Consider the following 25,973-nt stretch of genomic DNA (forward strand, 5'->3'; position numbering starts at 1 on the left):
AGCAGAGAAAATGGAGGGAAGGAAATTATCAAAGAAATATTAGAAGAAAATTTTCCCCAAACTGAAAGATCCCAGTCTTCAGACTAAAAGCACCCAGTAGGTACTCAGTACATTGAATGAAAAATGATCCATACCTAGATCTCTTCAGGCAATTTCAGAAAACCAAAAATAGAGGATCTCAAACATTTCCAGAGAGCAAAAACACGTCACCTACAAAGGAACGAGACTCAAACCAACAGCTGTCTTCTCGTTGACAACACTCAGATGACAGCAGACAATAGGGCCTGTGAGAGGCTGGATAACGGTCCCCCAAAGATGTCCACATCCTAGTCCCCAGAACCTGGGAATACGTCAGCTTACATGGCAAAAGGGCTTCACAGGTGTGATTAAGTTAAGGATCCGAGATGGGAAGAGGATCCTGAATTAGCCAGGTGGGCCCAATGTAATCACAAGGTCCTTACACGAGAGAGGCAGTAGGAAGAGAGTCAAAAAAGGGGAGGCTGGAGTGATGAGACTGCTGCTTTTGAAGATGGAAGAGAGCCGTGAGCCAGGGAACGTAGGAAGCCTCTAGAAGCTGGAAAAGGCAAGGAAACAGAAGCCCTAGGGCCTCCGGAAGGAGCACAGCCCTACTGACACCTTGGTTTTAGGACTTCTAACCTCCAGAGCTGTAAGATAATAAATTTGTGCTGTTGGTGTACCAAGCTTGTGGTAACTGTGCAGTAGCAACCAGACGCTAATACAGAGGAGTATTTTTCAAATTCTGAGCGAAAGTAATTTTCAACCTAGAAATTTATACCCAATCAATTAAGAATATATCACTGAAGAATGAGGGGCAAGGTATTTTTAAATATACAGGAACTCAGATAATTTATTCCCCATACATGTTTGGCAACAAATTGACAAAGTAAACTAAGACAAAAGACAAGAGAAGCGCAGAGCAGTAGCTCTATCCTAGAAGAGCAATGAAAGGAAGTCCCAGGAGCACAGCCATGCACTAGGCCCAGAGAACAACCAGTTCACATTGGAAAAATACAACAGAAGAGATGGCATGGTTTAAGGTTTTTTGGGGAAAAAACTGAAATAACAAAACCAATCTGCAACAGAAAAAATAAAAAGGAAACTAGAGACTTTAGGAAAAATCAATACAATACAATAAACTAATAGTCCAAATGTGAAGCAAACTAAAATACAGCATGACTTTAAACAACTGATGGAGGATAATAACAAAGCTACTTGAACGAATCTGGGAACATTCTCCTTTGAGCGGCCTAGGAGCCATGAATCTGAACACACAGGAAAGAAAATGTCATTTTCCAGTTCTTCCCTGCCTTGGTATTATACCTTATTTACATGGTAACAACACTATGAATGCAGTTTATTGGTTTTCAACTTCTAGGTCAACATATGGATAAAGCACTGAAATCCTGGTTGTAGATGCAGGGCAGAATGTCAAACTGTAGTGGAAAGAAGATGGAATGACTATTTGATATCTTCTCAAAATTTCTACTATCTCCTCATTTGCAATATGACCTTGGTTTCCAGTTCAAAGAAAATCGAACAATCAAAAGACTCCTACCCATCTATGTCTATTTATATACTCTTCCCACCTGTCACTATGGTTCAATTGTCCACGTGGCCATCGAAGGCCACCCTTCTTGTGCACTAGTCCCATGTCCACTTACCCACTCAAGGACATTGCTACAGCAGACTTCCCCCCTCTCCCTCATCATCAATTTTCCCCTCTCTGCTGGATCATTCTTATCAATATACAAACATGCTGTTATTTCTCCCATCGCAAAAACAAACACACAAAACACCTCTCTGGACGCCACATCCATCTCTATCTAAAGTCCCACTTCTCTCCTCTCCTTTAAAGGAACATCCCTAGAAAGAGTTGTGTATACTCACTATGTCAAATCCCTTTTTCTCATTCTCTCACGAACCCATTCCAGTCAAGCCTGTATCCCTCCCACTCCACCAAAACTGCTCATCAAGGTCACAGTGACCACCACGTGCCTAAATTAGATAGTCAATTTGCAATCCTCATTGTACTTAACCTGTCACAGTAGCATTCTCATCTTTCATGCCAGAAAATAAATAAATCAAGAAATAGAGGTATAAACAAGTTATCTAAAATTATAGAAGTAAAACAAATATTCAGAATGAGACTAAATAGGCAAAAGACTGTTGTCTTCCTGAACACTTCTGTACTATTTATCATATTCATGTACAATTTCAATAAAACGATTTAAGAACAGGTTTTAAAACATAAATAACAACAATAAAGTAGAGAAGCATCTTACACAGTGGTTAGGTTCTAAAGTCTCAGCATAAAGCAAAAATCAAGTCCTGACAAAACTACTTTAAAATCTCCCATACTTTAAAACCATCCATAAACTACAGCACCGCGCTCTCTGCAAGTTCAGCAGAAGCGGTGTCTCCCCTCAAACACCAGAGCATGCAGCTACTTTACTGACCAAACACAGCCAGTTACCCTGAGGGACACTCTGTATGGACTGCATGGGGTAACTTGAAACATGAGAGTCAAGTCTGTCCGACGAGATGCGCACTGCAGAGGTGCCCAGAGACACACAGTAACTCGGGCAATGGCAGATTTTGCCTGCCATCTCTGCTTACTCCAGGGCACTCTCTCACTGAGTAAAATGGCAGGAAGAATTACTGGCACTATTTAAACTGTTTCTCTCTCCCTCTTTCTCTTTTGGCCAGGCACATATAGTTAAAGGTGAGCTAATTAGATGTCCATATACAGTCAAGAGGCTCCAACACAGAACGTTGTGTACAACTTCACCGTGAATACAGTGGATAGAGTGACCCCACCATGGAATTACTACTGCTACTAGCTACTCCAAGTCAGAATTGCTTCCTCATCTAACTCATCTCTTCTCAAGATTGCTTCTGGGGCCAAAGACAACCCGAATTCCTAAGAAACCCAAAACAATGAAACAAAGTTTCCAACTAAACTGGTTTCAGTAGTTTTCAAGCCTCCACAGCTGGGGACCCATCCAGGGCTCCATCTTTTCAGGATAGGTGGAATCATTGCATAAGAATCCCACACTCTCCTCCTCGTTCCACCATTTGGTGACGTCGGGAAAGCACTTGCTCAGTGATCCAACTTTACCCTCTAGGTAATAGAAATGCCTAACGAACCAGGTTGGACAAATTAGGTAGTAGCTCAATAGGGACCAGAAGTCTCCCTACACAGAACTCATTCTCTAATAAATACACAAAACATAACATACATTTCAGTGCTAAGTCAACAGGCATTATGTAAATCTCAAACAGAAAGTTATCAAGAAATGATTGCCTTCATTTCCCAACTACAGTTTAGGAAAAATAAGAGATCAATAGTACTCTGTGGTGGCAAGAATGCAGGAAAACAACTGTTACAGATGAGAATTTGAATTGTTACCATTCTTCTAAGGGCCAATTTGGCAATATATTCCAAAAGCCTTAAAAAAAAAAAGTACAACCCCTTTGTCCTAGTAATTGTATTTCCAGGAAATGTAGATCTGTGCTGTCCAATACAGTGTCCACTAGCCACATGTGGCTGTTGAGCACTTGAAGGTTAGTCCAAATTGAGATGAGCTGTAAATACACAATACATTCGGGATTTCAAAAACTTAACATGAAAAAATATACAAAAAATATCTCTAATATTTGTATATTGACTACATGCTAAAATTATAATATTTTTGATATATTGGGTTAAATAAAATATATTACAAGAATTAAAATTAATTTTACCTGTTTCTTTTTACTTTTTTTTAATGTAGATACTAGAAAATTTAAAATTACATATGTAGCTTGCATTAGATTTCTATTGGACAGTGCTACTTTTAGACAAATTGCACAAATATGTATGTACAAGGATTTTATCAAAGCATGCTTTATAAAAGTGAAAAACTAGAATAAACCTAAGAAGCCATCAATACAGACTGGTTAAATAAATTGCAGTAAATCTATAAAACGGAATATTCTTTAGCCACTGAAAATGCTGATGTGCATCTAAATATACTGACATGAAATGACATATTAAGTAGAAAAAATAAGCTTACAAAATAGTATATATTTATAAGATTCCATTTGTTTTAAAAAGGGTCTGTGTGTGTGTGTGTGTGTGTGTAAGCAAAGGAAAAGGTTTGAAAGGATATTCATCAAAATGACAACTGTGGTTTACCTCTGAGCAGTAGGATTACAGGTAATCCTTATTTTCCTCTTTATGCTTTTATGTATTTTCTGAATTTTTCAAGTAAGCATGACATAATTTCATAATTAGAACAGCAAAGCTATTTTAAAAATGATAGCCATCGGCTGAAACAAAAAGATCAATTTTATTCATATCATCTTGGCTAGATGGAGGCCACGGTAATATTACCGTCTACTCACGGTAATAAGGGTCCTCAATCCTACACAATGCTGCACTCGGAGAAGCTTACAAGTGCCTTTGTCCCAACCAATACTTAAACCTATTCCAAGTAATTAAGAATATTTCAAGGGTCTACAGATCATTTGTGAGAACTCTGCCATGAACCCATAAAGTGTTAATTGAGAGAACACTCAAATAGATGTTCATTGACTTCGTCACCTAAGGCAACTAAGTAATTAAAAAAGGGGGGAATTTCGCTGATAATAATGGTTGCCTATGGGATAGGGAACTGGGTGGCAAGGGGTACACAGGTGGGAAGGAGGATTTTCTCCATAGAGTTGTTAGTATCTTTTGAATTTTGAGCCATGTGAATGTGCTGTCTGCTTAAAAATACATAACATTTAAAAAACAAAACAGAAACATCATCTATCAAGACTCCATGAGTGCCCATGACTTACTCAAAATTCAAAAAGTTATTCTTTAACGTGTCTATCAGTGCTGAGGTCAAGTTAGCAGTAAAAATTTTAATCTATTCAAGTCAAAATAGTTGAGCTGCTGTGGGAACCACAGAGAGAGGAGAGGATGAACATGAACTGGCAGTGGGAAGATGAGGAGGAGCAAACAAAGTATAATTTATTAATAGTGGAATTTGTTTTTACACTCTTAGGCAAGTAAAAAATTTCAACACTTCCTCTATATTTGTATTACATTATTCTGTATTCTTAGGTTTTTTTGCTTATGGGAAATATCAAAATGTCAACCATTGTTTCTATTAAAGGTCTTTAATGATATTGCATTTTAGACCTGTAATGAAACATGGTGCTCACTGCAGTTTGTAATGCATCTCATTAAATACATTAATAACATGCATTTCACTAAAAGGTCAACTTATTATGGCTGAAGTTTGGCTTTCCTTTAATCACTTCATTTAAAGCTATAGCGCAAACTCTGAAAAAGACAGTAGACAGTGCCTGTTACAGAAATGCCCTCTCACCTCTCCCATCCATTCAAATCAGTTATGCTTATTAAGAAATCATTGTTAATGTACTTATGTGGGATAACGGTATTGTGATTTCTTTTAAAATCCTTTTCTTTTAAAGCTACATGCTATTTACTGATAAAATTATAGGATGTCTGGTATTTGCTTCAAAATAATCCAGAAGTAGGGGGAGAGTTAGTATAAGTATAGGTGAAATAAGATTAGCTGTGAGTTGGCAACTGCTAGCTAGGAACGGCATATGGGTTCATTGTACAATTCTCTCTGCTTTTATATAGGCTTGATACATTCCATAATGAAAAGTTTTAAATAACCCATGCTGAGGTTTCCTTAAGTAACTTGCCTTCTTCCTTATATATTATTGCCACCAATATAAAAGACCCACCTCCTAAAATTGTAGAACTTTTTAAAAGAAAATCAGAGAAAAAGCTAATCTCTTTAGAGAAACCGTTTCGTGCATAGAAAATCCCTTAATTTTACTAAGGTTACTTCATGACTTACCACTTACGCAGCTACTAAAATATAAAAAAAAGTCTTTGAAATCCATTCACAGTTCAAGAATTATCAATAACAACATGTAACACCAAGGTGAGTGGGGACTAAGTGTGGGAAAGAAGAAGGTATTCGTTTAGTTTCTGAAAAGTAGAATTTAGGGTGCGGAAGGCACAGAGGCATGCTGCTCAGTTTACTGTGGCTAGAATGCAGCTGAAGTCTGCTGTTTTAGAGGTTACTGACAGCACTATGAGAGTAAATGACAGTGCCAAGGAAAGAATATATCAAGGAAACAACCTGAGAACAGGACCCTAAATGCAATGAAACTGACACTGAGAGGCTAAAAGAAGAGTCTGAGATGAGAAGAATCAGAAAGGCAGGAGAACCCAAACAGTATATGCAGTGTCACCAAAGCCAAAGGGAAAGATTTCAAGGAACGGGGCAATGCTTCAGGGAGGCAGTAGCCTGCTTTGGCAATAAGGAAATCTCTGGTCACCTTTCCATAGTTATAAGAGGCAGAAGCTGAATTATAAGTATTACAGTAGACTACAACACTACCACTTTCCAGAACAAATGGTTAATGTAAATTATTCAGGGAATTTGAACATTAATAAAAAGCCTAAAACCACTGAAGACAGTGGGGATCATGTTAGTTACACTGATGATCATCATTCACATGGCTGAACATTGCCAAGTGCTTCTTTCACAGAAAAATATAACACTGGTCCCTAACATTCGTGGTGTGCTGTGTGCCCAACACTGTGCCTATGCTTTCTATCGATTATGTCCTTTAATCCTCACAACCATATTATCCCCGTTTTACAGTGAAGTTAAGTAACTTGCCCAAGGTCACATAGCTAATCCACTGCTGAGATGGGATTTAAACCCAGACAGTCTGACTCTAACTACTACTGGAAGCCCAAGCAGTAAGTTCCAATGCTTCTTCTGGAGGCAGCACAAATTCAGCCTACGTTCCACACCAGCTACATAGTACAGTATAAACTGTTCATCCAGACGAATGTAGCCAAGAAATTTTCCTTAAAATCTGTTTACCAAGACAGGGAGCTATACAACATATTATATCACATTGTCATAAGGTTAGAAACAAAAATTAGCTACCCTTCAGATGCACAGACATTCCAGTTATTAGAAAACTCGCCACCCTCCCATCTGAGAATATGTGATACCAAACAAACATTCCTTTCTCTCCCTCTTCCACCGCATCCCACCCTGTCAGACTAATAGACATCTGTCAGATTATCTGGAATTCACCAATGAGGCAAAGAGGCAACTGGTTAAGTACGAAAAAGACAGATTAAAAAGATCAGAACTGTTGAAAAATAAAAGTAAAATAACTAAAGAGACTAAATTGTATCCAAGAATAAGAAGGTGTCCACTATACTGGACACGGGCTAACCCTTAACATATCAATGTTTTAAGATGAATCCAAAAAAAAAAAATGGAAAAGCTCAAGCAAGAAGAGTAATGAGTAACAAAATAGCAAAGGCCTTACCCTGAAACATTTCAGACATTTAATATAGAGCAGCCTAGGTCTCATTCCAAAGGCATAACAGGAATTAGGGTACTAGGGCATTAAAAATAGCAGAGAAGTGCTCCAAAAATCTCAAAAAATGTTGAAAACTGCCAATTTATCATTTATTTAAGGGAGGAAAGCAGAAAAACTGGGGGAGCAGATATAAAAGACCCACTTTCCCAGTATCTGCAGGGTTCCTGAAGGATCGTCCAGGCACTTCACATAGGAAAGAGATTTCAAGCATGGCAGGACAAACAAGCTAAAGACTGGACCCTAGGAAGTAATTCCTCATTAAACCAGGTATTCTCCTACAAGAAAGGGTCATAGAATTCCCTACCCTAGAAATCTACACATTTATCTTGAATGGTTTAAGTGACTCTACCTAGGGGCAGACACCAAATCAGATGTCCAACTCTAACTCCATGACATTATAAAAATAAGTTTTAGGGGCCGGCCCAGTGGCAGAGCAGTTAAGTGTGCGCGTTCTGCTTCGGCGGCCCGGGGTTCACCGTTTGGGATCCCGGGTGTGGACATGGCACCGCTTGGCAAGCCATGCTGTGGCAGGCATCCCACGTATAAAGCAGAGGAAGGTGGGCACGGATGTTAGCTCAGGGCCAGTCTTCCTCAGCAAAAAAAGGAGGATTGGCAGCAGCTAGCTCAGGGCTAATCTTCCTCAAAAAAATAAAAAAAATAGTAAGTTTTAAAGAGCAAATGAAAACATTAAGTCTCAGCACACAAACAAGGAACAAAAATTCCAACCACTGTGTAGTCACCCAAAATCTCCCCCTGCCCTAGGTTTTGATGTCACTGGGCACACAGGCACACAGGAGGCAGTGTGGTAGAGAAAGACTCCTAGACTGCAAGGCAGAAAAGCTAAAGTTTTGTCTCTGAAATGTATGAACGAGCTCTGTAACTTTGGGGAACTCATTTTCTCTGGGCCTCAGTTCTCTCATCTGTAAAATGAGGGGATTGGGAATCAAAAAATTCCTAAATTCCTTTTCTCTTCTAAAATTCTCTTCCAAAACTTTCCCTCTCTTTGCAGTCATCATCTATTCTCACTCTATGCAACCAAAAGGAGGATATGATTACAATCATCTTAGCATGTCATGCTAGAAACCTCCCAACAAAGAACACAACTAACTTAAATGAACTGAGTCTAGTCACTCATTCTCTCCCTTTTGGTCAATACCAGTGGGTTTTCAAATAGTGTTCTCTGAGTATTAAAGAAATAACTCATAGGGGCCGGCCCTGTGGCCAAGTAGTTAAGTTCGTGCGCTCCACTTTGGCGGCCCATGGTTTCGCCAGTTCAAATCCTGGGCGCAGACATGGCACCACTCATCAAGCCATGCTGAGGTGGGATCCCACATGCCACAACTAGAAGGACCCACCACTAAAAATACACAACTATGTACAGGGGGGCTTTGAGAGAAAAAGGAAAAATAAAATCTTTAAAAAAAAAAAGAAAAAGAAAAAGAAATAACCCATAAAGCCAAGGGGAGAGGGAGAGGGAAGTGAGGGCAGGTGAGAAAAAAGTGGAATAGACATGACTCAAGCACCCAATCCATTTCAATCAAAGTTGTCTTCATTTGACAAAAGAGTTATATTGCTATTTTTAAAAAAAGTTAAAACCCACTATTTTATACCACATTATCACTAAACCCAAATCTTCTCTCCTTCAACTCCGTGGTGCTGCAAATACGAACCCAGTGTATTCAAATGTACGCCAGTGGTTCTAAGTATCCCAATATGGCATAAGTATCCTTACTGTTTTTTAGGGCGCTGGCAAATTCTGGGCCACCTTTGTCCTTGAAAATAGGGAAAACATCTGGTTGAGGAAGTTGATTGGTGGTTAACAGAGCTTTTTGCAGTTTGATCCTTCCCTCCAAGAGCTGGTCCCACAGCGCTGGGAAAGAAAAAAGGAGAATTCCACTTCTCAGTTATAAAATCTTTCTGGGGCGGGGAGGGGAGGGACAGGACATCATGCCAGTCTCTAAGCAGCACAGCTTTATTACAGTTTTGTGCTAGGGAAACACTCGCTATTATAGAAAATAAATTCAGTATCTTGGAAGCAAATATTTGCTACATGAGAGAGAGAATGCTAAAGCCCAAGGAGAGGAGAAGACACTCCTCAATCTTCCGGAAGTACTAGAGCAGAACTAAGCAGCTCAGTGGAGAAATGGCTGGCTAAGCAGAGAGGAATGGGGCTTTAGGCCTCTAGGTAAGTGGGGCATGTCACAAACTAATTGGAAGGACACAGAAGAGAGCAAACAGCCAAAAACAAACAAACAAAAAAGAGATCAGATGCACTCTGAAAAAGAAGCAAACAGGGAACCATGTACAAACCTATCTGGTTCTTCACAGCTCTGCCTTTCTCTACTTCCTCAGAAACTTTGACACTGGAGAAGGTCATCACCACGCCATCGTCTTCACTGTTCCTGTCTTCACCCCTGTCTTCCTCACTCTCACCCTCGACGTCTTCCTCGCCATCCCCTTCTTCCACGCCACTCTCCTCTTCGTCTTCCTCCTCTTCACTGCTACCAACGTCATCCATTCCCTCGGTAAATTTTTCAAAGTCACTGATGCTCTGGACACTGAAGCCTGGCATTGTCACAGAGCCACTTCTGCTATTCTTCTTCCTGCCCAGACTACTGTCCCCATCATCACCACACTCCTGTTCCTCAGCAGCGCTCATGGCATCCTCATCAGATTCCTCCAGACCCAGCCCCTCTGAATCTCCATCGTCAGACTCTTCCTCATCAGATATTTCCTCGTCTAAACAAGGCAGGGAAGAAGGAAAAAATGGACGTTACTTTGAGACAAATACCGGGCCATATCTTTCATTTCAACTAGAGGACTTTGGCATCTACCAAAAAATGTATATATATTATTGTACTCAATTCAATTCAACAAACATTTATTACACAGAAACAAAGATGAATAAAACATGGGTCCTATCCTAATGTAAGGTTCTAGTGGGAAAGACAGACCATAAAAAAAATACAGAGAAGAATTAAAAGTGCTGTGACAAAATTTTAATAACCCAGAGGAGGGAGAAATGTTAACTATAGGGCAAATGAATTTCAGCAAGGCTATAAGGAAGAGGCTGCCTTTGGTCTGGACCTTGAAAAATGGTAATATTTCAACTGGTGTGAGGGAATTACTAGTTTTCCCAAACCCGCATCTGAAAAAACATAGTTTATCATTAACTATCTCAAATGCACAGTCTCTATCACACAAGTGTGCCATATTTATTAAATACTTATTAAGCACCTATTATAGCATAGATAAAAGCTAGGGAATGACAAATAGAATGCAATATCTGTGGGCAAGGCTTCACAGTCTGGTGGGAGTGGTAGATATGCGTACCAATAATTATATTACAATGTCATTAGTACACCATGTATAGAGAAGGAACCACTTAACTCACCTGGAAGGGCGTAGGAGACATTATAATTTTACTTACTAAACATAAGTAACAGCTGATCAGACAGAGAATGGGAAAGGAAAAGAAAAACAGCATATGCAAAGGTCCAGCACTGGAAAAGTGCACTGAAGTGCAGAACGGTGGGAGATGAGCCTAGAGAGTTGCTCAGGGACCAAGTCAGGAAGAAGTCTGAATTTGATCCTAAAGTAAACAGAACGTTAGTTAAGGCTCCTGGTTTTACTTATGCTTAGGGTATCACCTGATACTTACAGGTTTTTACTGATTAGTCAATCTCTTCCATGGTAGAACATAAAGGTCCCATGTACAGCAAGCATAATTATTAGATACAGGGATCAGTTACCAACCACTTTCTTCATAAAAGATTTTATGAGAATGTGATAGGTCTTCAGTATTTCTTTTAAAAACTATATATAAACTCAAGACAGAGAAGGCTGTCAAAAATAAAAATTAAAAAACTAAGTACAAAAAATGGTAAACAGAAATAATCTTTTAAGTTCTTTAAAAGTATGCCATTTCTCATATTAAGAAATATTCATACATAGTAGTAGTTAAGAGTATAGATCTTGGAGTCAGACTGCCTCATTTGAGTCCCAGCTCTTCCCACTTACTTACTAGCTATGTGACCTTGGGCAAGTTACTTAACCAATCTGCCCCCGATTTCCTTAACTGTAAAATGGGAATAGATGGTGCCAACCTCATAGGGCTATTGGGAGGATTAAATGAGATGATACATGTTATGATAATGGAGAGAAGATTTTTTGAGGACTTACTGTGTCCCAGGCTCTTAGGACTTAATTGAAAGAGCTTACTACAGTGTCTGACACATGGTGAGAGCTCAATAAATATTATAATATTTGTCTCATGATTGGCCTCTTTATCAGTCTTTAGGCAAAGGATATGAAATGAGTTTATCAGAAGCCCCCAGAACTATATTAAGGACTAAATCATGGATATCATAACCTGAATGATAGCTTCTTTTACATCATCTGTGGATCCTCAACATGGCACCTCTAACCTGTCTAAAGGGAAACAGATGGCACCCACTCAATAATCACCATATGCAGCTCCTTCTTCCACTCTGAGAAACTTACACAGCTTTAAAACTACAAGTTCACATTCTCCTAACTCTCTTGCAGGGAAGAGGGAAGGATAACGTTACTTCTACATCGGCAAAAAATTAGTTTCACAAACTAATGTTATACACTGACCCAATGCAAGACTTGGAAAACTGAAGGAAGTGTCAAAATCCAAGAGCAGCATACACAGTGCTTTTTCAACACATAGCCTTCTCCAGTACCTGATATGCCCTACCTTCTCTCTGACCCCATTTTAGGGTGAACCATTAGTCTAACATAAGGAGTACAGCAACTTAATTGCTCTGGGCTTTAGATTCTTTATGAAGCAAAAATTAAGTATCTCTAAAGCCCTTTCTAAGGCCAAATCAATGGTCTCTCCTAACATAAGAGGCGAGGGCACACAGACTAGTCTTGCAGAGATCATTAACAAAAAAAAAAGGATTTTAGCCCTAAAAAATTAGGGAAGAAAGACAAAGAGTACCATGCAAATATGTCTACTCACCAGATGAACCTGGCAGAGTCTGCTCCCAGTGGTCTTCCTTCCAAGCTTTTCTAGAGGTGGTCTTGCCAGAATACCTTTTGTCTGTGTCCAAGAGGGAGGCTGACGCCAGTTTTCTAATGCTACCCACCGCAGGGAAATCTCCTTTCCCATCTTCCCCTTCATCAAACCTGTCAATCACTCTGGCAGCAGTGGCTGTGGGGAAGGGGGGAAAGTAATCAGAATCTCTAGGTTAGAAGAAACTTTAAGGATAACCTTGTTAAACCCTTTCAACTCATACTTGAATGTCCTCTGCAAAATCCCCACCAACTTCACGGAATAGGGAACTCATTACCTCCCAAGGGAGACCACTTACTACCTTGCTGCTGTAAGCTGACTCCGCTACTACTAGTAGGCTATATTTCTACGCCTTAGTTCGTACACTACTAGGCTAAGTCCTCTTCCATGTGTGACAGTCGCTCAAATATTCTAAGTCAGCCATCATCCTGTTCTATCCTCACTCCAACCCAATCCGCAGGGAGTTTTCTTCGCTTATCCTGGCTAAACAGCCCCAGTTCCTTCAACTGATATTCCTAAGACACGGTCCACAACTCACATTTATCGCTCCTCTTCTCCCTTCCTCACACTTCTCTGACTCAAGTCTAAAGCAGGATTACTCGCAACTAGACTTTGAACATCAGCTTACAGAACAGGAGTCTCATTCGTCAGGCCCTGAGCAAGTGTCTTGAAGCCTAAAGAGGCTTAAACAGAACCATGGGAACCCACTTCTTTCCTCACTCTCCAAGTAAGTTCTCAGCGGCAGGCAGAGTTTAAAAGCCGAGGAGACTTGCTCTTCATTTCTAAGGCAATACCAGTAAGGGCATCCTGAAAGATAACTTCCAGCCTGCTACCAGACTCTGGCTGCCTGCAACAGCCCTGGACCAACAGTTAACCCGAGGACCAGCTCCTCGCCAGTCCTCGGGATGCTCCGCCCACCGGAGCACCAAGTCTAGAGTGCCTGTCAGAAAGAAGCCGAAGCCCTCCTCCCGAGCCCGGGGGCAACCCTCCCGGGAGGCAGTTTCCCTCTGCGCAAGGGTAAGGAGAGTAGGCCAGGCGGCGCGGCCCAGTTGCTGGCCCCTCACATCCCGCCGGGTCCGCACGTGGCCTCGCCCCAGTCAGGCCTCACCCTCCTCGGGGTCGGCCTCAGGATCCGCCTCGCGCGGTCGCGGGTTCAGCAACTGTTCCAGCTGCAGCGCCAGGGGCTGCGGCCTCGCCATCGTCAGCGGGTCTCGCTCCGCGCCGCGCACGTGAACGTGCGGCCCCAGCCCGGACACTGTCTCCTCGCCGAATCCTCTCGCCGGGAGACTGCTCCCCAGCACCGCTCGCACCGCGCGGAGCCCTGCGCCCAGCTTCGGGCCGGCAACTTCCGGGAGGCGCGCGGGAGGGGCGGGGCCTTCCGCGTCACTGGGGGCGTTGCTAGGATGAAGGCGGAAGCTCCCGGAAGGCTGAAGAGATCGTCGCAGTTCGGGAGCGTGTGCGCGTGCGCGCGTGCGCGTGCGTCGAGGGGGTGTGTTCGGTGGTGCGGGAGCGCGCAAGGGCACGTGGACGCCTCTGGTGCCGAGCAGAGATTGTGAGGCGCGCGGCCCATGTCGCCTTGCGTAAAATGTGCCGCAAGGTTTATCCGAGATTTGCTTTGTCCGAGATTTGCTTAGAAATAAAGTGTAATGTAGCCGTGATTCATGGTGGCTGATCTGGGAAGAAGAAGGGAGTGAAGGGTAAGCCTCTAGAGCCTCAGGTACGCTTTCAGGCACGCACAGACTGGGACCAAAAACAGGTTTGGCATTTCACAATTTGGAGGAGTCTGGGTCCGGGACCACGCGCTGACTGGGATTTGGGAATCCTACGTCAGGGATGTGCATGTGTAAGTGTGCAGCGGACTGCTGGCATCTTCACCAACAGGAATAATTAGAAATCGCTATGGCTGTACATAAATAAAGATTGATTCTGTAGCTTCTCCAAGTAGCTGTATCTGAGTAGGGAAAAGGGGGTGGAGTGAGGATTATTCTACTGCACACCCGTCGGTATTGATATCCTGGCTGTTCAAAGATGAGGGCATACTCAGACACTTGAAACTGATACACAAATGCAGAAAAACTCTGGTCTATTGTTAGAGGGGCACAGGCAGACTCTAAATGTAAAGACTTAATACAATCGATTTAATTGCACCCAGACACGTGGAAAGATACAATCCCTTTATATTCTCTTTCCTTCATCAAGCATTCCCTGACTGCCCGCTATGTGGCAGGCACTACTACAAGAGATACAAAGATGTGTAAGTTAGATTCTCTTCTGACGGTGAGCAGCCCAGAGGGGCAAACAGACATGTAAGCAGAAACTGCAATAAGGGGTGATAAGAGTGAGTACAAAGTGGTCTATCCTTCCAGTATCTGTTTGAGGTCACCTGTAGAGACCTAGAACACCCTAACCAGAAACTGCCTCAAAAGGATCCATAAAACAGACGGTAGGGGTACCTTGTGTGTACCTTCTTGAGTACAGCCCACACCAGTTGGATTCCACAGCTGGACACCCTGGGGAACCTTCAGCTCCCCAGTGTCTCCTGTGGAACCCGAGGGAAGGGAGGGTCCCTGACTTTCACAGCCTTCATATGCCCTCAGTGTCAAGAACAATGAGAGACCACCACTTTAGTGTGGCTTGTCCCATGTCCCCTTCCTAGGTGGCTGCAGAGGGAAAGGAGAACCTGACTTAGGATAGCCACCCTCAGACAGGGAAGGGAAAGAATGCCAGACGAGGCTGGGGCACCCAAGGCAGGGGACTCGGGCAAAAAAAAACCCCTGCGTTTCACCGTCTGCAAGGAAACAGCTTTTTTTTTTTTTTAACACATCCCCTGTAATTGCAGTCTGGGGTCTGTGCCTGGGGAGTCCAGAGCAAAAGCATGCTCGGCAGGATTCGACAGGCGGCCGTTGCCCTGGGCTTCAAAGGACAAAAATGTTTCTCTTACCCGACATTTAGGAAACTACCTCCCCCAGTCCTCTTCCCTTCCTATTTTGGACACTAATAATGCTTAGAAACCTGGCCTTGGGGTAAAGAAAAGGGAGAAAAGGGGGAGGGAAACAAGCAGGTCAGAAATCATTTCTAAGCTGCCATGCAAACTGGACACTGCTGGATAGTTCTAGGCAGGAAATGCTCTACACCTGCTTACCTACTGTCCCTTTTCTGTCCTGGTCCCCCCTGACTTGGGAAGCCTTTGGAGGAAGAAATCAAGACCACTCTACTCCTGTCACACACACATCCCAGGACCCCAAAATGCTTCCCCTGCTTTCTCACAACATACTGGGTGGGGGGGGGTACTCCAGAAGTGGAGGAAAGAAGAAAGAATTCTAGGACTTAAGATGCAACTGAGAGAAGTTGAGAGCGGCAGGAGAGCAGCCTCCTAAATGCCCTCTCTGGGGGGCCCTCCCTACTTGCATTCTAGTTTCTTGAGAAGGGAGGAGGGGTTTCCTCATGGGGATGGAGATGAACATAGAGGGTGGACTATCAGAGGGGATATTTCAAGACTATACCTCCTGGAAGAAATTGAAACATCTGAGGGCTCTAGAGATGACAGCAGATGAGATGAGACGGGGAATGGGTGTAAAGGGGAGCACTCTCCCAAAAGAACAGCCTTCTCCAGAGAAGGTCGGAGGGTCTCCCCACTCACACTTCCTCTTCCTGCTGCCCAAGGGCTGCAAAGTGGCAGACAGATGTAGGAATAGCAGAGGATGGGCAGGTGTGACTTTGAATACCCCTCCTCATTGTCCCAATCAACTGTTCACATGACCAGGAGTTTCAAGAGCTTAGGAAAACCAGGTACTTACCTGCCTCTCTTCTCAGATGCCATCAAACCCCAGGTCCCAGGCCCCTGCCAGTGTTTGTCTGGTTCTCCGTGCATAGTGCTCCCTCATCTTGTCTCGCCCTAGAGCAGGCCCCCCTAGCATCCTCCTGTCTGGAGAAATTGGGTGGGTGAGCTTCAACTCCCTCTCCCCGGACAGATGGTGGCTCCCTGCTGCTGGAACCCTCAGGGCAGGTGGCCAGAGGCACAGAGGTGGCGGCTTTAAGATGGCCGCGGGAAGAAACCAGGCTACCAAGCCAAGCCGGAGAGGAGACTTCCCTCCTGGGTGGGAGAGGACCGTGGTGATCCCCTCCTGCCCTCGAGCCTCTCCCAGGAGCTCCCAGCCGGGCCTCATGGGGATGGTGCAGTGCTTCTTTGCACCTCAGGGCCAGAGGTAGGTACTGGGGCTCTCCTGGGACGGAGAACAGTCCCTGACAATTCTAGATCTCCTTCTCTTGGTGGCTTCAAATTTGGCTGCTAAGCCTTGCCACCTATTCAGGTATTTGTTGGGGTTCAGGATGCAGCACCAAGGGGGAGAGACTGCACTGCTGCCATGGAGTCAGAGAGAAGAATTAAGTCCACACTGAGCACCCAACTCTAAAACGCTTCTTATCAAGTACCCAATTCCACAATAAAGCTGCTAAATAATTCAGCAGCCTTGATAGGAAAATACAGCTTCCAATGAGCGTATGTTCAGTTAAATGAATGTCTTTAAAGGGGGTAGCTATAATGAATAAGTTGGCTATGATTTAATGTATATAAACACTAAACGGGCAAAAACAAGCCGATCCAGTGATTGCATACAAAGCAGATAAAGAAATGTGCTGCATGCAGAGGCTAGGAGTTGTAAAAGTCTCCCCTGTATTTCATAAATTTGGATTTCTGAAAGAACACTGTCAGGTTCCTCCCTGATAATCCTCCCCATTAGATAAGCCGTCATATGGATGCAGTGAAATATTGCTTATTTTAAAGCCTTCTCTGCAGGAAAGATACACTTGGTTGTGTCTTAAAATATGAAAACAATACTAGAAATTACATACCATTTAATGTAAAACCTTTGGTTTTTTAAATAAGGAAATAAATAATCCAGACTGAAATCTAGGTGATATGGAAAAGAAATTCTGGAACTCTAATAGCATCTGATATTAAAACACACACAGGTGTTTTTCATAGTAGATAAAACATTTGAATTCCTTCCATGTTTAATGAAGGCTTGGAAAAGATTGAAGTACTTTTCAGAACCTATTGGCAACTCCCAGTTGAAATTTGATTTCTATATTGGTTATTTTTGCTCATCTTTCAGAGAAACGTAATATGTATCTTGTGCCAGGCAAAATAGTTTTCCTTCTGGGGAACTTCAAATGTAACAAATACTATAAAACAACTATTTCATATCCGTTCTGTGAAAGGGATTAAAGTATTTCATTGCTAGCCGTACTGTACATTCATTTTATGTTATCTTTCAAACCGCTAAATTAGAAAGCAGGATTATCTATGGGAAGTGAATTGAAACTGAAAAGGACCACCTCTAACTATATATTTACAGGTAACTGACATTTACAAGTCCAGTTTTGCATGCGCAGAGAGCTGGAGAGAGAGAGTCCACGGGATCTCATGTCTAATCACAGACTGGGACCACTCACTTTTAGCCATGGATTTGATTTCTATTTCAAATTCTGTATTAACTTATCAGCAAATATCTCTTCAACTGTATCAGTTAAATCCACAGAATGCAAATCTGTAGTTAATAACAGCAGGGAGCCAGGGAGAAAAGCTTGGCTGGCATTAGCAAAGGAGTTCAGCCCCAGCCAAGGTAAAAACAGATACCCTAGTCCTGCCTCTCTTTCTCCTGGTTTCTGAGGGGTCATTCAGCTCCCCAACAGGTCTCCCCACCAGTTGTTAAAACATCGAATAACACACCAATTATCTAAACATCAGATTTTCTATTTTTATTAAAAACTCACAAATTTATTCAACATGTTTTCTTTCATACAGTGAATGGTCTAATATGCACTGGAGGTCACACAAGCTTAGGTTTATCAGAACAATAAAAGACATATGAGAAATTTAAAATATAAAGAAAAAAGTAGCAGCTGTTGACTGCATATTTGACCATAAAATTTAAATATTTTGGACTTTTATTTTAAAGACACAAAAATAAAACCTGTGTGGGTCTATATAAGTCATATTAACAATTCCATGAATGTTCAACAGGACTAAAAATTAGCAAAGATGTTTTTTTTTTAAACCTTGTAACACTTTTTTTATTTTTTAACACTTTCTCAGGTTGTGGTGCCAGGCACCTTTACAGTATTTGTGCTATAATTATTCTATTTGGCAAGTGTCTGAATATCATGTTTTCTCTTTGCCTTGTGTAAACAACACCTTTTTACATACTAGCACAGTGAGCTGTGAGCCCTGCAAATCTGTCAGAACATCTACAGGAAAAGAAAATGAACAATTTTGGTTGATTGCTCAAAACGTTTTGTTTTTGAACAAGAGGTTTCAAAATAGGATATATTAGTAAAACACTGAACTCCTGAATTTAACATTATACGTAAACAGTTGACTGTTTTTAGTTCAATAGTCTTTTTTTTTTTTAACGTTTTGTGTGTGAAGGTAGAATACTTTTCTTGTACAGCTGATGTTCAAGTCATTTTACTGAGCGGTCTGGCTGGAGACCATTCTATGGAGTATGTCTGTGTGTGTATCTGTGGGTGTGTGGTGAGCTTTGTGAAGGTAGAAGAGTTGATACTGAGGGCTTTACATTTAGAATTTTGCAATTTGGCAAAAACAAAAACCAAAAAACTCAGACAAAAAATATATATATATAGTCCCACCTGATGCACAGCAGGTCGGCGTTTCTGAAGCTATAAGAGTTTGTTGTCGCTGTTGCTGAATTCTGAGACAACACTAATAAGAGATTTCCCAGAGCCAGAACCCTCCTGGCTGGCCTGGGAGTGCCCTGGCCACTTCACCTCCCTCACCCGGCTGCGCCTCGAGGCCTCTCTCCCTGCGGCTCCTGGTGTCACCACTGGCTGTGCGCCCCCGAGGCAGCCACGGGTGTTGCTGTGCCGCCCGCTGGCCAGGCACGCACACCCGCGGAGTGTGTCCGCGGATCTGGCTCCAGGTGGGAGGTGGGGAGAGGTCTGCATTTCCCTTCCGGAGCCCCAGTTCTGCACCTTGCCAGCCAGCGCGTGGATCCCAGTCCTACCTCCAGGCGGATTTGGATCCTATTTCGTGTCCCCCTTTCCCATCCGGTCTCCCCAGACGGAAAATGGTCCCCGAGGCTGGAGGAAGGGGGAGGGGGTACTTGCTTTTTAAGTTTTTTTTTTTTTAATTTTTCTATTTTTCTTAAATAAAGGTTCATTTCTGTACAACCACGAACTCCGCGCACCGTGCGAGACCCCGCTACCACACGGCCGCCTCGTTCATTTCTGGGGGGTGAGACAGGTGGTTCCCGTAGCTCGCCCCGCCGTTGACCGACAGCGACGAGAAAGGCGGGCTGGGCCCGAAGACCTCAGCCGACATTGAGTGTAGAGGCCCGGGAAGGCTGGGCTCCGGACTGGGCGAGTCCCCTGGGGGATGCGCCAGGATGTCGGTGAACCGCTGCGCCTCGCTCGACGGGTGGTGGCCGGGCAGCGGGTGCTCTAGGCCGCCCAGGGGCGTCCCGGACGGCCCTGACGATGGCACGAAGGGCAGGTCCACTGGCGTCTGAGCCTGTGAGGACGGGGGGCCTTGCGGGAAGAAGTCGTAGTTGCCCCCGGGCCCGTAGTACTCGCTCTGGTAATCTGCGGAGCGGCGGGAAAGAGGATGTCAGGGCGGGGCCCTGGGTGGAGCGGGAAGGCAACGCGGGGAACTCGCCGTTTGGGGGGCTCCCCTGAGGGCCTGGGAGCAGAGAGGAGGCTTGGTGCTAACACAGGAGCTGCTCCCTACCTGCCCGCCCGCCTCATTCAGGGTCGGGAATTTGGTCTTTGGTCTCACTATCTCCCCTTGATTTCCTCCTCATCCTTCTACCATCTCTCCCCGACTCTTCGCTTCTCTATAGAAAGCGAAAGCGCCTCCCGCGCTACCACCCGCTTCCAACGAAGCTAACTCCGCCTGGCTGTGCCGGGCCACTCGGCAGCACACCCACCTCCGTAGAAGGAGAAGGGCCCATTGGGGATGAGCTCGCCCGGCTCCAAGCGGTCCACCAGCGGCCGCATCCGGCGCGGACTGCGGAAGAAGGCGTGGCGCCGGGCGCCCAGAGCGCTTAGCTGCTTCATCCTCCGTTCCTTGGAGCGACGGTTCTGGAACCAGACCTGAAGCACAGACGCCGCGGGGTGAGGCCACCGAGATTGCACCTCCCACTTCGGGTGTGCTGGGCCTGGCCCCTCACCCCTCCACAGCCTAGCTCGCCTATTCTGGGCTACCAGAGTGTGTGCATGTCTGTGTGTGTGTGTGTGTGTGTGTGTGTTGTGTATGGGGGGGTGTCTCTGAGTAGGACCGCTCAGGGTGGCCTCTGAGCCAATGGTGAACAGGATTCCCCACAGGAGGACCTGGGCAAGCCGCCCTGCCCGACGTGAGGCAGTTGGAGCTGTTTCTAACAGTCACTGTCACAATTACAGCTTCTTGGGGGCTGTACACACATAGACACTCAACCTCCCCAAACAGTGTCAGACACACAAAGCTTCCCTTTTGCATTCCTGGCAGCCCCCTCCCCTGCATGATAGTGACAGTGAATTAAACAGCCTCCTGTTGACACTCAGTCTCCCAACGATAGTGACACCAAAACCCAAAATCTCCTTTTCACACCCACGCACAATCTCCTAGTGCCAAACATACTTATCCACAGCCTCTCACTGATAGTGACACAGACATGCAACCTCCCATTCACGTGTGCACACGTTGACACAGTCTCCGAAGAGGCAAAGGGCCTTCCTCCGAGGGCAGCCTGTATATGTGTACCCACTGCAGACTCAGCCTCCCAGGCACGTCCATCCACCCCCTCGCAGAGCCTCCAGGCTTGGCGAACCGCACACCTAACCTTGCGCGCAACGCTAGGGGCCCGAATCATAAGCAATCTCAAGTTCTCACAACGCACCCAGCACAGGTGCCCAGATGGCCGTCTCGGCTCCCCATCCCACTCTGCACCGCCCGAGGCAGAGCGGTCCCGACCCGACTCCCGCCCCACCACCTCTCCTTCAAACCAGGACGCTCCACCTCTCTTTGGAGGGAAAGTCTCTGCTCTGGGGCTTGTCTAACTGGGGCTAGAGACCCACAAAGTTGGGGTTGGGGACGCAGAGGAAGATCACGTTGTGCAGAAGCCAGCGGAATCGATTAACTCCGGTATGCACAGCGACCTCTCGGCTCCTTCCCAACAGGGGGTGGTGGTGCAGAAAAAAGATCCCAACTTTGGCCGCGTTGTCCGACAGTGCCCCCTCCTCCGGCCTCATGCTGAGCTCCCCGTCCCTCCCTCTCCTCCACCACTATCACCTGCGTGGGACCGAGAAGAGAAAGCATAGGGATTTCTAGAAGCTCTACCCATCAAGCGGCGCTTCAAAGGTCGCACGCGATAGGGATGGGTCCGGACCTCTCCTCTACCCCTCCGCCAGCCTCCAGGGACTAGCTCCCCTCCTCGAAGCTGGGCGGCCTGGGTGCCTGCCTGGAAGAGCCATGTAAGACTCGGGGGGAACTGAGTGGCACGCCGGGGTCCTGACCTGGATGACGCGCATGTTGAGGCCGGTCTCCTGAGCCAGCTGCTCGCGGATGTGGCGCGTGGGTTTGGGCGTAGCAGCGAAGGCGGCCTTCAGCGTCTCCAGCTGCTTGGCTTTGATCGTGGTGCGCGGCCCTCGCCGCTTGGCGCCCAGGTTCTGGTCGTCATTCTCGTTGCTGCCCCCTTCCTTATCCGACACATTGGCGCTCTCCGAGTCCTTGGCGTCATCCTGCGACGGGTCTTGGGAGTCCGGAGACAAACTGGGGTCACTGCCTGTGGTGGCTGGGGAGAGGGAAGGGACAGGTGAGCAGCGGCCCTGGCAGGCCGTCCTCCCCCAGGACCCGCCCGCCCCTAGCGAGCCGGGAATTGGGGCCTCACCCGAGTGGAGGCTGTTCTCTTTGGCGACACTGCTGTTGCTTAGGTAATCCTCTTTGCAGACGAACTTGTTCTCGTCGATGATGTAGAGCTCCTCGCCAGTGGAGAGTTGCTTGTTACACATCATGCAGGTGAAGCAGTTGAGGTGAAACACTTTGCTCCGCGCTCTTCGCACCAGGTCGCTAGGGGAGATGCCCTGCGCGCAGCCCGCGCATTTGGTACCGAAACACCTGCAGGGGGGCAGGTTGGCGAGGGGCAGGGGAAGACAGGGGCCAGGAGAAGGACGACAGAGAAAGAAAGGTAGAAAGTGGAGGAAGTCGGAGACGAGGAAAAGGAAAAAGAAGAGAGAGTCAAAAAGAAAGGCAGAATGCCGATTAAGTAGGCAAGAATGCAGGAGGAGAGAGCGCGGGGCACCAGTGAAGTCAGGGAGGAAATATACATGGTTAGAGCGAGAGAGCGAGGGGCCCAAGCTGCCCCCACCCCTAGCCTCACACCCAGCGTTGTCTCAGAGGAGAAAAGTAAAGCGCTGCTAAGAAGGAGGCAAGGCGCCGACGGGAAGAGGAGGGAGGCACTTATTTTCCGATTAGATTCAGAGAACAGTCAAATTCGAATTACAGTTCCATATAAATGCACCCCGAGCTTTGCTTTTCTCTCCTAGCGTCACCTTTCACCGCAAAAGGACCCGCACACAGGCTGGCAGTTGGCAAGGTCCAGTCCCTCCGCGGGTCAACAGCCGCGGAGAGCCCAGACGGCCGCAGCAGGGCCGCCACGTTCAAGCCGGGCAGTTTGGCGCAAGCTGGAGCCGCGGCGGGGCTCTAGGTGCCGGGCCGCGCTGCGCGGGAGCCAGGCCTCTGGGGCCCACTGGCAGCCAGCACCGTTCGCCACTCTCCGGCCCGGCTCCCGCTGGCGTGGCGGACTGAGGCTCAGAGGCTCAGCCTGTGCCTCCTCCCAGCAATACCAGCGTACCTAGCGCTTTGCGGTCCCCCGCAACCAGAGCCGCCCGTCTCGGGGAGGCATTGGGAACAGCGCGTCCCGGGGCTCTGAGCAAAGCGCCCCGGGTGGTTTCGAACCCCTACCCCGTCCCCTAGTTTGATCTGTCACCGCAAGCTCAGAGAAAAGCAGAGACCAATTCAGCCAAGCAACCCGGGAGATTTCTAACTCGTACAGGGGGATTACAATTCGCTTTTGCTCCTGTTCTTCTCTGTTGACTTGTGTGTTTGTGCGGATTCGGCGGCAAGATAGTGAATTTAAGAGGATACAATTAAAATGCTAAATGGAGGAGGGGCGTCCGGAGAAGTCGCCTGACTCAGACGAGCCAGGTCTCGGCTTTTTCCCGGATTTCGGCAAGGAGGCGGCCGGCCTTGGCGGTCAGTGCCTGCGAGAGCTCCGAGCGGAGCCTGCGCCTCAGAGCCGAGGTCGGCGTTGCGCGGAGGCCTAACCTCTTGCCAAGCGGGGCAGCCGGGGAAGCAGGGGGAAAGGTCTTCGCGGAGGCTGCAGCCTCGGGGCGCTTCACAGGCCGCGGTGCAGTAGATTGCCCAGGCCGGCGCTGGGAGGCCCATCCGGATTTCAGGAAGACCCTGGGCCGTGCAGGATAGGCTTCAGGGCTGAGCCCTGTCGCTGCCACGCAGGCAACTCGGACACTCCACGCAAAAGGCTCCGTGGTTCCCGCCAAGACCTCTCTGAGACTGCAAGGTAGTGGCATGGAGCTAGCCCGGGCTTCTGAGCTCAGCCTGGAGGGCGAGCAACCCGGGAGGCCCAGAGAATGCAGCTGTTGGAGAGCTCGGCGGGAGGAAAGACAGGAGCCTGGGCTACAACAGCGGAGGCTGCGCTATCGCCTCCCAGCTTGGAGGGGCTTCTGGCTCAGAGGCGGGCTCAGACCCTTTCTTTCCAGGCACGTGCAGCCAAGCCCGGACCCACAATTTCCAGGACGCAAGCAGGGCCGCGTCCCGGGCGCCCAGCGCGCCAGCTGGCGAAAAGGCAGGCGCTCGCGGCACTTGGCTGCCCTCTCCAAAGGCAGCTCCTAAGGTGGCCACGCTGACCTCTGATCCGAAGCTGGCCAGATCCGAAGGGCCCGCGGGGACGGAGCAGCAGAGGCGCGCGAGGGATGTACTCACCGGAAGAAGTCGTTCTTGCAGTAGAGCTTGCCTTCCCGGGAGAAGCACTTCTCGGTCAGGTTGCATTTACATTCACAGCACTGGACGCACTTGACGTGCCAGGCCCTGTCCAGCACGTTCAAGAGGAAGCGGTCCAGGATGGGCCTTTTGCAGCCGGCACAGTGCACCATGGTCTTTGGTTTGGTCGGGTGAGGCCCGGAGGGAGAAGCGCAGGCGGAGGCGAGGGACGAGTCCTGAAGACGACCGGCACAAGCTCCCCAGCCCCTCCAAAAAGAGGAGACACACTCGGCGGTGCGAGCCAAAACCGCGCACCAGGAAATCAAAAGAGGGGAAACGAGGCTGATGGGGGGGCGGGGGGGCGCCTCGGCGGAGCGTGCAGCCCGGGAGTCCCAGGGCCCCGGGGCACGGCAGCGCCGCCGCAGCTCCTGGGGCAAGGAAGAGTCTCAGGCGGGCGAGAAAGCGACTCTTCTGCCCGGAGCCCGCGGAGGAATGAAGGTCACCGAGAACGGCGACGGGAACGGAAATAAATAAATAAGACGGAGACGGAGGAGGAAGAGGACGACGCGGCGAGCTCGGCTGGCGGGGAAAGCGCCGCTGAGTTCTCTCCGGCTTGAGGTAGAGCTGTCAGAAGTCAAAGTGCATCTGCTTTTGTCGGGGTATGAGGGCGAGGGTGTGTGTGCCGGGCTGCCTGCCGCCGGGATTTCCCCTCCTCTTTTTATGATAGAAAAGAACAAAACGAGTAGAGAAGCTTTGGATCCTAAACTGCCGGCATCGCGCAGCGGGTCGGGACACGCTGGGCGCCCGGCGTGGGCCTGGGGGAGGGGGCGGGGGCAGGCCGAGGGGGGAGGGCGGGAGGGGAGGGCGGGAGGAAGATCTCGTTGTTGATTGTTGTTGTTGCTTAGGTTTCCCCCCTTTTGGAGAAGTGTTTGTGTGGATCGAGAGCGGAGAGAGAGAACTCCAGGCGGACGCGGCCAGGTGCGCTCGCTCGCTCCCCACCGCCCTAGCCCCGTCACCTCGGCCCGTGGCCTGCCTGGCGGCCTCCGTGTTCTCGGGACGGCCCTCCCTGCGCCTGGACTCCTTCGGGGAGGTGATACGGTCTGGCTCCTCACCGCGCCTGGCCGTGCATCGTGGCTCCAGTCTCAACTCGCGGCCGCCTGGGCGCGCAGCCCCGCCTCGCTCGGCCCACGCTCCGGCGGCCTGCGTCCAACCCCACAGTCGCTCGACTTTTTCTTTTCCTTTTCCCCTCTTTTTTCGTTGTGGTGGCAAATCTGAGTTTCCCTTCTAGCCTCTTCCCTTCTTTCCTTTTTTTTTTTTCTTTTGCAGCGGGAGGAGTCGGGGGGCAGGGAGAGTAGATTGGAGAGCTTTAAAAAAAAAAAACGTCCTGGTGCAGCAGCTACAGTTCTGTGCGACTGGAACAGCTCCGCACAGGCAGCCGCTGTCGCCGCCCGGGCCGCGGTTCGTTGCTGGCTGTCCCCGGACAAGCGTCCCTCT

General features: G+C 47.3%; 2 protein-coding genes across 4 annotated transcripts in view; both read right to left on the minus strand.

Moving 5' to 3' along the window:
• Nucleotides 1-13,939, minus strand: part of AATF (apoptosis antagonizing transcription factor) — a 101,114-nt gene extending 87,175 nt beyond the window's left edge. The window contains exons 1-4 of one of the 3 annotated variants that reach the window (XR_006512271.2): nt 13,596-13,838; nt 12,434-12,625; nt 9,754-10,182; nt 9,176-9,313 (exon numbers count right to left, since the gene is read on the minus strand). Coding sequence is in view for 2 of the 3 variants with exons in the window: in XM_014862268.3 (XP_014717754.1) it covers nt 9,176-9,313; nt 9,754-10,182; nt 12,434-12,625; nt 13,596-13,686 (850 nt within the window). In the remaining variant the exon portion in view is untranslated. Of the gene's footprint in view, nt 1-9,175; nt 9,314-9,753; nt 10,183-12,433; nt 12,626-13,595 lie in introns of all 3 variants that reach the window. The other 2 variants (XM_014862268.3, XM_070482841.1) reach the window with 2 other exon arrangements.
• Nucleotides 13,940-18,258: 4,319 nt separating this feature from the next.
• On the minus strand, nt 18,259-25,743 carry LHX1 (LIM homeobox 1). The gene is made up of 5 exons (XM_014862270.3): nt 24,483-25,743; nt 22,372-22,598; nt 21,998-22,275; nt 20,434-20,599; nt 18,259-20,089 (listed from the first exon to the last, which is right to left on the minus strand). The coding sequence occupies exons 1-5, from the start codon at nt 24,650-24,652 to the stop codon at nt 19,710-19,712; spliced, it is 1,221 nt and encodes a 406-aa protein (XP_014717756.1). The 5' UTR covers nt 24,653-25,743; the 3' UTR covers nt 18,259-19,709.
• Between the last annotated feature and the right edge of the window lie 230 nt (nt 25,744-25,973).

Source organism: Equus asinus, chromosome 13, assembly GCF_041296235.1.
Source record: "Equus asinus isolate D_3611 breed Donkey chromosome 13, EquAss-T2T_v2, whole genome shotgun sequence".
NCBI classification, from domain to species: Eukaryota; Metazoa; Chordata; class Mammalia; order Perissodactyla; family Equidae; genus Equus; species Equus asinus.

Coding starts and splice junctions, on each gene's coding strand:
- LHX1 (XM_014862270.3), bottom strand. CDS start 24,652: ATGGTGCACTGTGCCGGCTGCAAAAGGCCCATCCTGGACCGCTTCCTC. Junction 22,599..24,482: donor TGCAAGAACGACTTCTTCCG/GTGAGTACATCC, acceptor GCCCCCCTGCAG/GTGTTTCGGTACCAAATGCG. Junction 20,090..20,433: donor GCCCTTCTCCTTCTACGGAG/GTGGGTGTGCTG, acceptor GCCGCTCCGCAG/ATTACCAGAGCGAGTACTAC.